This window comes from Charadrius vociferus, unplaced genomic scaffold (assembly GCF_000708025.1).
Source record: "Charadrius vociferus isolate BGI_N301 unplaced genomic scaffold, ASM70802v2 scaffold82, whole genome shotgun sequence".
NCBI lineage: Eukaryota > Metazoa > Chordata > Aves > Charadriiformes > Charadriidae > Charadrius > Charadrius vociferus.
The window spans coordinates 3,288,150-3,301,793 of NW_009647401.1; the positions used below are offsets into that span (position 1 = coordinate 3,288,150).

The following is a 13,644-nucleotide window of genomic DNA, read 5'->3' on the forward strand; positions in this document are numbered from 1 at the left end:
CCATGTAGTACTTTCTGGGCTGTTCTTACCACAATAAATTTACCTTCTAATGTAAAGAATCATATTAGCAGATATGTGCTGTTCATTTTCTGCAATACATTTCATATACCAATTCAAAGCAGGCTGTATGTCAAAATTATGCCTATTATTCCTGCTCTGGGGATAGGATACACAATTTTAGGGAGACACCTGCAAGAGAAAATATTGGAAACTCTTTTCTGCTGGGCTGCTATTGTCAGGATCTGGGTGAAGATTGCTATCAGCTCTTCATATACACTGCTGTGAGGTTATATATGTTTGACAGAAATTATTTTTCACAAGTTTATTCTGGCTCCTAGTACAGCTTGCCTGTGACATAACTTGTGTCCCTAGAAAACTGCAATTTTAAAACTGAAGCTGGCAGAAAAAAATAAATGTACAGTATTGCCTGCAGGATGTTAATCCTTCTGTTATTGTCCATGGAACAGTAAGGAGAGATCACATCTGTAGCTGACTTGATTTTTGGCAAGACCTAAGTTTTGTTTATTACAGAATTACTGTTTTTCTAGTTCAAGAAAAACATGTTTAGTTTCTGTTATGCTCTAAGGTGAATTTTGACTTAATGTGTTGTTCTACATGGATGTTGAAGGAGAACTATTGGTAACACAAACAATAGAAAATATATGAAGTTAAATCAGCTTCTTGTAAGAGCCCATTTAGTTCTGTAAATGATATGGAAATTTGTTTGATACCAATAATGTCTGAATGTGGTATGGCATTATAATGGTCAGTGCATGTCTGCTAATGCCAATGTAAATGTAAGTTTGCCAGAGACAAAAGTTCAGGAAAAGCAGAGCTAATATGGATCTTCTGTTTGTTGTGATTTGCTAGTTTTTTCCCAAAAATCCATTAAAAGACATCATCATATCATTATCTACCGGGAATAGTGCAACACTGTTATGACAGAAATTTGAGGAGTATTTTAATCAGTCTTTGTCCAAGTCTTTTTGGAAGTCCTGAGGTAAAAGCAACATACACACAGTGATTTTTAAAAAACTCATTTCTTGGGCTTTGCTACAGTACAGAATATTTGAAGTACCAAGTGAATTTGGAAAAGGTAATGAATTGCTTGGTTTTGATTTTCATTTTGATAATTATGTTGTAAATGCTATTTGAAGCTGATAAAAGTGAATAAGTTAATCCTGTTTTTTACCCCCAGGATTTGCAGATTTTGATTTTATGGATGAATGATGCATGTTATGGTCTGACCATCAGAGGGAGCTTGTATTTCACGAACAAAAAAGTTACTCTTCTGTGTATGCAGATAACTATTTCATTTGCTTCTGGTCCTTTGTTTTTAAGAAAAGTTGATTTGTTGGGTTAAATATTTTAATACAGTTAGGACTGCACCAGACAGTCATGTAGTGCACCTAATTAGTCATTTCCTTTAACTTTGGTTTTCTAAAAATGACATCTAGTCTAATCTTACTAAATTGATCTTCCTAACAGTATGTACTAGAGAGAGAGAAATGGAAAACAAGTTATACTGCCCATCATCTTCTTTAGGTACATTACAGCTTTCCTCAAACATAAGCTGGCGTTGCCACCATACAAAAGCCATCCGGCACCTTTTCTTGTGCTGGGGATTTGTGCAGCCACGTGATGAATTCAGCTGTCATTAAATTAACATTTTTACCTTTGCCAGATAATTTTTAACCTACTCAGTTTGCCAGTGCAGTTCGCTGTATAGCTACATGACTGTCAGCACAAAAGATAGGAGCAGTAGCAGGCATGGGGCTGGAGAGGAACACTGTTTTGGCAAGGATGGTGGTTTATGAACTGCTTTAAAGATTATGAAACCACACAGTTAGCATCTATTTTAGGTGACTTACATTGCACTGACTTAGGAGAGCCTAGAGAAATAGTTTAATTCAGCTAATTTTGTTCACTTTAATTCCAGATGGTTGAAGCTAAGATAACTGACAAGAGGCAAAATTCATTTATTCTTAAGTCATTTCACATGATGGAAAAATTGAGAACTCAAAACTGTTGTAGTTTTCCATTAAAACAACTGATTTTTACAAAGTGAACAAAAACCTGCTAGTCCAAATACATAACAACTACGTTGAAAATGTACTGCTATGACAGGGAGGTTGGAACTCGATGATCTTTAAGGTCCTTTCCAACCTAAACCATTCTATGATTCTGTGTTAGATTTTCTTCTAGTCCGTGTGCCATTAGTTATAGTTCCTACTAATGTGTGTAGCAGAACTTTACTGGGATGTGTACGAACTTGGCTCATCCACAGTAACAGGAGAAGCATTCTCTAAAGTTGAAAGTGGCAGTGTTCTGCTGTCTCAAGACTATAATTATCTTATGTCAGCAAATATATATATGCTGTATTGTGTGATAGATATAACCAGCAGAAAAAAAATCCAACGATTTTTTTTGTTGATTGCATTACAAGAACCAAGACCAGCTGACAGTATTTACTTCTATCAAGTACTGATTCTAATAGATGTGAGCACTGTTCACGCCTTTTGATATTGCGTGGTTTTCTGCATGCAACCTTTTCTAATTCAGCTTTGTGCTACATGACAGTTCTCTTCGTTTCAGGCCCTTTGTCTAGACAAATGCTGACAACAGGGGCAAACATTTTAGTGAAAATAAACAGTTAATATCAAGACCTAGTATAACACCAGTTAGTTCTATGAGTTTGTGCTTCCAACAGGTAATAGTTATTCAGTGTAGTTTGCTGTGGAGCTCAACATTTATTGTGTGGGAACATGAAATGCTGGGCTATTGCCAAATCTCTTAGCTCACCTTTTTTGTGTGACACATGACAAGTAGAAGAGGCTAAAACAGATATGCAAGAGCAATAGGCTGGGACAGGGGCCTGGCTTTGGAGCACTGTTTTGCAGCGCCTCTCCTGCCCTTTGACTCTACTACTCTTAATTTTTGTCACCTGTGTGGAAGGAGTCAGAAAGAATGGGAAAAATCTTTTCAAATTGCCAAGAAAAATTTGATTTGACTGTATAATGGCATTTCAGCAAGGTACAGAGAGGGCAGATACAAGGGGAAAAATAAAAGTTTAATAGAAAGGAAGTTGGGGGAGCAGGAATAAGTAGAGGATCTGTTTGTAAGGCAAGGAGAAAGTAAATCTTTCGGGATGATTTTAGCATTTACAGACCAGATAATCTCTAATTTGCTGTTGTGTAGTCAGGTGGGAAGGGAAGCAAAGTTTTAAATTGTTGCAAGAAATCTATTCAATTAGTAGGGAGATTGAAACATCTTCAGTTTGTCACAGTATTTTATCTTTGCACCATGGTGTTTATTATGGTTTTTATTCTTGTTGTAGTTGTGTATGTGAAACACATAGCATAAACCAGCCATGTGCATGCCTGGCTCTGAGTCTGCCATGTAATTTCTCCTTGATTGTTTATTATGAGATATTTTTTGATTGTTAACATCCCACTGTACAGAACACATATCATGATCTAGTTAAAGGCCACTGAGCACTGCTGTATTATTTAATGAAACTGGATGTGCTGTTCACTATGTTCATTGCCTTCGTTCCTCTAAAACGCACATTAGTGAACTCCATATTTGTTCCTTAATGATAAAAATGTAAAGGATGGTTCTCTGAAAGCGAGGACAGCAAATACTTTTAGATTTTCATTTACATTCTTCTTCATATTGTGCTGCCAAATACTGAGTAACAGTAATTCTGATAAAATGAACCAACAAGTTATGTTTTTTGTGGTATAAAAGCAGGTACTCTCACCCACTTCTTTTTGCAATTGTGACAAACTTTTAGGAAGTATTGGAATGGATTAAAGTCAGTAAAAGAACCAAGTCTCCTCAGGAAGTCCTACCTGAGTTTCTATTTCAGTCTAGCACTTTAAGCCTTCACGTTATCGTTGTTTGTCTTGTCAGGCTTACCTTAAATATTGGCATCTGTGCACAAAGTGGGGATTGCATGGTCCAGCTGCTCCTTGGATCCTACTTTATGAATGAGCACATCTTTCTTCTATATACGTGTATGGCAATGGAGAGAAACGGAGCAACCCGAGCATACTGCTGATAGGTGTTTGAAATAACCATATAGCTCGCTGATATATGAGAGTGGTATGGTACAGTGACAACTCACTGTAGGAAAGCCAAATTAATATATAACCAAGTAGCAGTGGAAGAACCATTGGGAAATTGAGGTAGTGACTGACCCTAGTATAGCCACCGTTTTGTTCATCACAGATTGGGGATTGCTGAGGTGTTTAGGAGTCATTAATTTTTTGTCAGGCAGCAGCCAGGGACACTCCTCAGGCTGATACTGTCCTTCATAATGGTCTTAACAGTAGGATGGTAGAGAGTTTGGCGCTTGATGCGTCCTTCAATTATATATTCCAAGCATAACATGATATCTAAAGTTTCGTGGGTTTTTTTTAATTCATGGTGCTCACCTCTGATGACATATTTGAGGTTGTGATAAATATTAGCATCTGAAATCGAGGGCTTTGAGTTCTTCTTTGACTTGGAAATTAGGTCTTGTAAGGCTTTGCAAGTGCATTATGCTCTACGCTATTAGGCAAGGAAGGATGACCAGAAGAGCTTCTTTGTAAAACCCAAACTTCTGCTAACCAATAGCTAATAGAATACTTTTTAAAAACCAACTACGGACTTAAAAATTTGAACATGACTCAACATATTATAATTGTAAGTTATCTATGCTTAGCTTGTCTTTCGCTTCAAGTGTAAAGGAAAAGTAAAAAAAAAACATTCAATAAAGAGAAAGAATACTGTTCCTAAATTCCAAACCTTTTAATTGAGGGAAAATGGTTAGAGACAAGCAGAAATTAATAGACTGGAAGAAAATATACATATGTAGCAGTCTTCCATATCTAATGAAATTCTGGAAAATAAGATGGCTATTGTATTACAGAATATGGCTCAATGTGCAATTTTTCTATGAATCATTCTGTATTGATCTAGCTGTTGAATTTTTGAGTATTTTCAGTATATAGCTGTTCTGGGTAAGTTTCATATATCACATTTCAAGTCTAATTATGGGGAAACAGTTGTCTAATGGATTCAGCTGCATCCAATGTAAGAGAGGCAGATGACATTCAGTAATTTTGACATTATAAAAATAAGGTACAAAATGGTATTGCAGAGTACTTCAAATTGCATGAAAGACGGTCTGAAAGCTGTCCAAAAATTTGTTCCAGGAAGTCATTGAGCTTGTAAAAATAGCCTTAACTTTTCTAGGGTATACTTTGAAGCTGCAAACATTGGTCAGCCTGAGACTAGTAAGGGAAAACACAGATCTTGTTTGATTTTTCAGTCTAGCTAGTAATGTCAATGTCTGGGGAAAGATGGCAGATCCTAATTTAAGACACATGGGCATTGTCTGTCTACGGTTCTTGTGACCAGCATCTAATTTCTTTCAGTTCGGGCAATCCCCATCATAAAGTTTAGTCTTCGTGTATTTACTCAGTCTTCAAATCCACTTTTATGCTGTTCCATAAGCCTGGAATTTTCTCTTGCCCACAGCATCCATGCTTCCTTCCCCATTTCTTTTAAAACCCTTCTTGTGGCCACTTCTTCAAAGAGCTGCATGGATATTAATAGCATTACATTATCTTTTAACCTTCCTGTGCTCTCAGGAAAACATTTTTTTTTTCCCCTCCATCTACTCAGTTTTCTTTCTATTTTCATTATGTCTGAAGAAGGAAACATTAACCAGTGAAATGTCACACTTTCCTTAAGTGTCAAAAACTGTAAACCTGAGGCTATCTGTAGTACCAGCAAGTGTGGACAATCTCTTGAGCCTGTGATGTTTAATAAATCTGTGGCATGACAAAGCTGTGTGAGAAGTCATATCTCCATGAGAACATACGGTGAGATGTGGACACACACATACAGACACATAAATCTATTCAATTTAAAACTGCAGTCTCTCTCTGAAGTTATGCTTTCTTTCCTCTGACCCAGTTTTTCATTATGTTTTTTCTTAATTAGAATTGCCAGGTATGAAAAAAAGGTGAATTTAGAAAGATAAATAGAAGCAGAAATTGAACAAAGCTATTTAGCACCAAATGAAGACACACAGGCCGTGTGGTTGTTGTTCAGCAGTGTAAAGTAGAGGTTCCCTACCCTCCCACTGTAACACACATTTATAGTGATCAGTCTATCCTTTTGAAAATGATGGGCTTAAAATCCTGGGATCAGATGCACATTGGCAAATCACTGGTCTGACACTAAGCTCTTTCTGGAGTTAGGGGGACACCCTTGGAGGTGCAGATCTTCACCAGTACTGATCTTAATTGCAGAGTGGGAGGTAAGACACTGATTGGCATAAGACATGATAGCAGAAAGAATTTGAGCTTTTAGGGGAGGAAAAAAGACTATAATCCAGAAGACTGAGTCAGAATATCACAGGGTAGCATAAACCTAGTTTTGATAATACTAATCCCTTTCTGGAACATCAAAGTCAATGAGTCCCCAAATGATGCAGTTCAGAGAACCAAACAAAGGAACCAGAAAATGGCTTTGTTTCAGTTAATTTCAGTTTCAAATAAATGTAACATTTTATTAGCTTACTAACATCAGAAAATAAGCAGGCTCTTGGATGCATGGAAATACATGCACACCATAGCTAAATGACTTAATTTGAACTTCCATACCTCAGTTTGAAGAAGCAGCAAACATTTATTTGTAGTCTTCTGTTTTGATATGTTAATCTGTTGTTCAACAGCGTTTGTGTGCACAGCTGCACAATAGCTTAGTGGGGATTCAGTGTAAGTTTAGAAATGTTCCTGCAGACACAATTTAAAATAATGCAAGTAGGTAAGCTGTAGTTGGGTATAGATACATAGCTATAGATATATAATAGGTCTATAGATCTAGAGACATAGATGCATAGATTTAGATACATAGATCTATATAGCAGTTATGCTTGTATATACATATATACGTACACAGAGCAAGGAGGGGAGAGAGAGAATGGGCACAAACTGAGATGTGGCAGGGACATCTGAACATCAGGAAATGCTTTTTTGCTCTGAGGGGATCAAGCGCTGGCACAGGCTGCCCAGGGAGGTTGTGGCGTCTACATCCTTGGAGATATGCCAAACCCATCCAGACATAGTCCTGGGCAACCGGCTCTAGGTGGCTCAGCTTTAGCAAGAGGGTTTGACCAGACGGCCTTCGGAGGTCCCTTTCCACCTCAAGCATTCTGGTAGGGTATTTTCAGCATCTGTCATAGTAATATGACCTCTATTACCATTGTGTAAATGCTTTGCAAGTTTTAATCTGGTTGTCCTTTCAGCATCCTGTGAGTTAGACTAAAAGATTGGGCTAATTCCTTTTTCTAAAATGCATCAGCATCTTATAAGTGAGGAGTGAAGGTTGAAAGGGAATTTTCAAGTGGGCCTGTTTAAGAGATGGTATTTGGGTCTTTGATTTCCTTGGCTTCTTTCAAAATCCCAATTTTAGTTGCATAGACTGTGGAGCCTAAGGTTATAAATTACATGCAGCTGAGAAAGAGATGTGAATTTTGATTTCCAGGTCCCAAGTGAATACTCCGAGCTTCTTCTAGAACTTTTCTGTTGCAAAGTAATGCATAAACTTGTAAAATCTCTTAAGTATGATTTCAAAGTAGCTCACTTAAATAGTTACTATAGAAAAAAGATGGTAAGGGTAAGGACTCTGGAATGACATGTTACAGGAACGTATGCTGGCAGACTTATGCTAGCCAGCTTTATATGCCTGTATTCCTCTTCTTTAGGTCTTCTCTATTTTTTTTTGCAGCCATCTGTGCTGTTCGCTTCCCAGTGTAATGCATTTTCTTCCAGGTGGGATAATAAAGCACTGGATCTTTCTGGTACAGCTTAACTATCAACCCAAAAAGTAATACACTTAAATGCTAATATGTCATTATGGTAAGGTTTGATTAAATTCATGTGACAGGATTGATTTTATGGTTTTCCGCTATTTTGATTTTAGTTCAAGGATAGTAAGTCGGCTAGATCTACAGCTAGTGAAAAACTGGAAGTTGTATTTGCAAAGGAAAAAAAAAAGATTTTGCAGGTTTTCTGTTTTTCAGTAATAGAAATATTCTGCTTACTGATACTATTTTTGCCATAGGTTTTATCGATTTTTATCTAAACTTTTTTCAAAATTACAACAGAAATTTTTCATGTAAAGTATTTCGGCTAAAAGAAATATGAAACATAATTCAAAAGTTATACTGAAATTTATTTCCAAGAAATAAAACATTACATTGGGCAGATGAGTTGGGAAATAGTAAACTAGGTAAGCATAGTAGAGTTGCTTTGGCCTGGGCTGTAGACAGATAAAAGTGTACATTAAAAATAGGAAATTAGCTTAGAAGGCAACAGTGAAGCTTAAAAAAACAAACAAAAGTCATCAGCATAGCTGATATATTCTCTAATTCTGCCATGTAAATCCAGTGCCAGAATTTATAGCTTTCCATTTGAGATTTCCTTCGGTCTGAATGGGAGATTATCCAAATACAGATAATAGAACTCACCACAGAATAGCGGTTTTGAAGACAGACAGTTCTGTTACATACTCAGAGTTTTCCTGAAGTTTCCAAAACTTCCGGTGAGAGTAACTCCCGAATAGTTTTAATATCAAGTTCCTATTTTGATAGCAAAAGCAGAGAGCATGGACAGCTTTCTACTTGCCATTATTTTAGTAAAGCCAAATTTGTGACCCATATTAACTGCAAATATAAAACTATTTTCACATGAAATAACATGTACTTTTGAAGTTAACTAGAAATCTCTATGCCTTTTAGTACTCATGATCTTGTTTTTTCCATGTGGAGTGGCTGTGACTCATATTATAGTTGAAAGCACATTTTTAAGCATTCTATCGTGTAATATCGTTGTACCTCTACGTTTTTCTCCCCCCTCAGAGACTATGAAGAAGATATTTCAAGAAAAGGGCATCTTGGCAGGAGAAGAAAGAGCTTTTAAACCACATCTGACCTTCATGAAGTTGTCAAAATCAACAGAGCTACGTAAGGAGGTGAGCTCAGATTTCACATAGCTCAGCAGCAATTTAGAAAGTTTAATTTGGAGGCGAACAAAGGAGTTGCTTATGCTATAGCATCATACTTTCTACTTTGTAACCAGCTGAAGAGGTAAGACTTGAAAATACTGATCTTTTTAGAAAAAATAATTAGTACGTCTACCATAAAACAGTAGTCCTCTACTTTGTTACCATTCTTGATATTCTCAGTATAGTAATATCACAGTCTGTTTTCATTTGTGAAACTATGCAAAACCAAAGGATGAAAGTACTTGTTCAAAATTACAGAATTGTTAGTAGGGTGTAGATTATTGCAGTTTATTTGGATAGTTTTGGTTTATTACTGTATAGGAGAAAAGGAGCAAATAAACAGTGGAATTTATATTTGGATTATGCATAATATGCAGACTGTCAGTTCCCTCTATTGAATATGCTTTGGTGAATTTCAGAGTAGCGATGAAACACATCATCTGTGTTCTCTCCGGCAGGCAGTTATTTCTTGCCTGTTTATTAGCTTTTTGACAAAATGCACAAATACATACAAGTAGGTTATAACTGTGATGATAAATATATAGAAGTAATATTAGTATATCTAGTTTTTTTATTTCATACTAATTTAACAATAATATTGTATTATTTAACATAAGGTATATCTCCATAAATTGATTTTGCTGACATTGTATAGAATGTTTTACGTGATCCTTTAACATCCTGAAAATAATTTTCAGGAAAAAAAATGTTTTAAAGTAAGAATTAAAGTACATAATATAAAATTTTTAAGTGGGTTTTTCCTTAATAGTAAGCATTAAAGAAAAATACTTTAAAATATCATTAGAAATTACTCCAAAAATGCTGAAGGTGCACATTTTAATTAAGTACTATTGTGAAATCGGTTGGAAGAAGGCAGTGGAATTTGAGATACGAGAAACTTTAAGGGCGCACATACTTGCTCCGAAACAGAATTAAGGACTTGTCCACAGGTTGTAGATGGTATATTATAGCTATTAAATTTGTAAGCTTACATAAGCTTTTGCTTGTATTAACAGTTGTTTTTTAAAAACACTAATTTAAAAAAACCACACCTCTTCAAGAATATCAGCTGGTCAGTAATTTAACTCTTTGATCAAAACATCTGAGACAGTAAGGGTGGGTTTTTTGCCATTCTGTTTTTTGGTTGTTTTTATCTGGTTGGTTGTTTTGTTTACATTTATATACCTTGCATGAACCACTAGCCAGGACGCACGCATTCTGTGTTCTGATATTCATTGCTGCTGACAGAACCAGGTCAATGTCATTACAAATCATCTTCCTTAGTCCTCCATAATGCTGGATAATGCATATGGTATTCTAGAGATACACTGTATAGAAAGATATTACGTATTAAAAATGTGTAAATTTTTTTCTGTCAATCCACTGTCAGGCATAAGCATCGGTTCTTTACTATAATTTTTTTGTTTCATTATGTCCATGCATTTAGTGCGATAGTTTCATGCATTTACTGAAAACAATAAATAAAAACATGAAAGAAATAACTATTTTGTAGTATATTTTAATATAATGTCTAATTGCATTTTCAGATCATACAGCAGTATGAAAAACAAGAGAGGGGGAGTGGATGCAGATTATGTATAAAAGATCAAATAGAACTAAAGTAGTTGAGTATAGTTCATAGCTATAGCTTCATAACTATGTTAATATTTTTTTAATGTAAGTTTCCTTATTTGAAGCAATACTCTGCTAAGCCACTCTCCTCATAATGGCATCTGAATTCCACACAAGTTATCTTTTGGGAAAAAAAAAAAATAAATCTGTCTTTCAAACCTTAATATAGCTACAGGAATTTTTGAAATGCATATATTTTGAAAAGATTGTAACTTTCCCAAATTGTTGCTGATATTTACAAAGCAAAGAGTTTGAGAATGCAAAATTAATAAAGATCTGAGGAAATCAGCTTTCCACTTTGAAGGTACAGCATTAAGCTAAAAATGGTAAATGCAAAAACTTGGAAACAGACATTAATAAAGGATAAAAATGTGAGATAAAGTGCTATCTGGGTTACTGTATTATTCTGACCTCCTTCAGTTTCTCAGGTTGAAGAAATTTACCCACTCAGAAGTGGGAGCAACCTATTATTCATGCTTAGTTGGACAATTCTGAGATCAAATGTGCCACTGAACACTTCTCCAAAATCAGGAGGTACAGTGTGCTTCTTGGTGTTCTTGTGGAAGGAGATAAAGGTATATAATTTACTTGCATGTTTAGCTCTTTTCACAATTGATGGTTCAGACGATAAGAATCTTGGGTTAGTATCACTATCTTCTATACAAAGAACCTAATCAAAGGCAGTGAAGGAAGCAACTGGAGTTGTGCACTTGAAGATAACACTTCTGTTCCTGTTTCCCTCACTAGCCTGCTGTGTTGCCACAGGTCAGTCAAAACTCCTTTGTTTTTCATTCGTCCAGACTGCTGTTTATTTCAGGGTGTGTTGTGAGGCACACTTGATAAATGCTGTATGACCTTTGGAGATCCTTTGATACCTAGTGCTTCCAGAACTGCAAATACTGTGAAATTGATTTCATATGTAGATGATGCCTGACAGTGAAATTGCTTTAATGGTATCTGTATCCTTAGCCAGGCAATGGTTGACAAGAAAAAAATGCCAAAAATATAATTTATGAATATTTAATATATTATATTCTTCTGTACAGTATATATTTAGAATGCTGTATGTATAATTAGTAAAAGAGAATATATTAGCGAGCAAAATCCATTTGTATTTACAACACTTGCAAGTGTTGTACAAGGCCCGATTCACTGTTACCATTCAACTTGAATGGTAACATCGCCAAGATGCTAGATTATTATCTTGCAGACAGTATTATTATGATTGCACTGGAAATAGCTGCAACTGCATGATTCAGTAATTCATTCTTGTATTTTTAAATGTAAATTATGTTAAACTTTTGCCACTATCCTAGTTTCATATAGAGATTTTAAGGTACTTATTTTGTAATAATAATAATAATTCCTCCATCATAAAGGAGGTTATTCTACACTGAGTCAAACCCAAGGCAGTGTCTCCAAATTTAAATGTTTCTGACGTGCACTCACATTCATCTTTTTGTTATCTTCAACTAGACATACCAGTTAACATGTTTAATACTGATAATTATGAAGGCAATTACTTTTTTCTCATGTAATTTTTCCCTCAATTTATGTGATGTTAATATTTTTGGCTTCTTGAAATGAAATATAGTGGAAGAGAGATGTAGCATATCTGCTGATGTCTTTTATTAGCCATACTGTAAGCAGCTATAGCTTATTGTCTGACTCCCAAAATTTGCTATCTAATGTCTCTTCTGTCTTATTTAGATAAGGAATCTCAGGCACTTACCTCATTGTAGGAAAGGTTATTACTTCTATAGTACCTACGTATCACGTCTCCTGCTTCATTAATTTGTTAATGAATTTTTGTGGCATATGCATAAATCAAATACTCTGTTCAGTAAAGATCCTCTGCATGAAAGGAGAAGTGAAAGGGAATCCTTGCCTTCTGGTATTATTGCTTTAATATTAACTTTTACTCAATACTCAAAAATAGAATATAAAATGTGATTTTCTGTCTTATATCCCTAGTATAGTTTTCAGTTTCCTAGATTTGTAATTTTGCTTTTTATTTATATCCATATGGCATAGATACATAGTTGTTCGATATAGAACCTTATGAGAAGAGTGATTCTCAGTAATACCAAAGCACTTCCCCTGTTTATCAGTGCCTGCTGATTCTGACCTCCAGCATTTTTTGTATAATAACTCCTGGGATCTCTGGCATTTTGGACAGAAATGCGGGTATAAGAAGAGGTGGAGAGCTCATTAAATACCTCTGTATTTCCATTTATCAGCCTCTATGTCAGTGGCTTGTATTCTGACAACTGTTACTTGCTAGTATGGGAGTCTCAGGCACATACTTATTTGGAATCTTTGATGCTGATCCTAAAATAGCTGAAACAATCACTTTGGCACAATACAAAACAATAAACACTGCTTTCCCAGTCTTATGAGACCGGCAGAAATGTTTTGTGATTTTTCTACAGTATTTTTTTGCTAGGAAGATCTAACAACAGGGGCAGAAAATGCACAAACTGGGTGACCCAACAGCTGGAAGAGGTTCTTGAATTCTCTTCTTTCAGTCTTCCTGCTTTCATATGATACGCCATATTGCAGAGATACGTAACTACAGTACTTGTTTTAAACAAGAAGAAAGGACATACACAATAGACAGTTTGCTACAAGCTAAATGTAGTGTGTTAGTCACAGTGATCATTCTTTAAATTACCAAACTCTCCTATTGAATTTGGTAGATATGATGTAATCCATGCTTTTACACATAGCCCTGCTAGAGGACTGAGGCTGCAGAAGGCAGCACCTCTTTACGCATGAACTCTTCTAAGTCCACATGGGGATCATCTAGGTCTAGGTGAAGAAACTTTTCCACTACAGACTTGCATTTTTCCATCCGATCTCCTTTTGAAGGATGATCAATACGTTTGATAGGTTTTCCATTGCGAATCAGTTCTGAGACTTCCACTCCTCTTTCAATATTTTTGG

General features: G+C 35.6%; 2 protein-coding genes across 2 annotated transcripts in view; one reads left to right on the plus strand and one right to left on the minus strand.

The window, feature by feature from the left end:
- AKAP7 (A kinase (PRKA) anchor protein 7) overlaps positions 1-13,644 on the plus strand; it is an 84,105-nt gene that overhangs the window by 16,479 nt on the left and 53,982 nt on the right. Inside the window, exon 5 of the mRNA XM_009880163.1 lies at positions 8,921-9,033. Coding sequence (XP_009878465.1) covers positions 8,921-9,033 — 113 coding nt within the window. The remainder of the gene's footprint in view (positions 1-8,920; positions 9,034-13,644) is intronic.
- Positions 13,433-13,644, minus strand: part of MSH5 (mutS homolog 5) — a 2,430-nt gene continuing 2,218 nt past the window's right edge. The window contains exon 1 of the mRNA XM_009880162.1: positions 13,433-13,644. This exon is cut by the window's right edge and continues 2,218 nt beyond it. Within this exon, the coding sequence (XP_009878464.1) occupies positions 13,433-13,644 (212 nt within the window).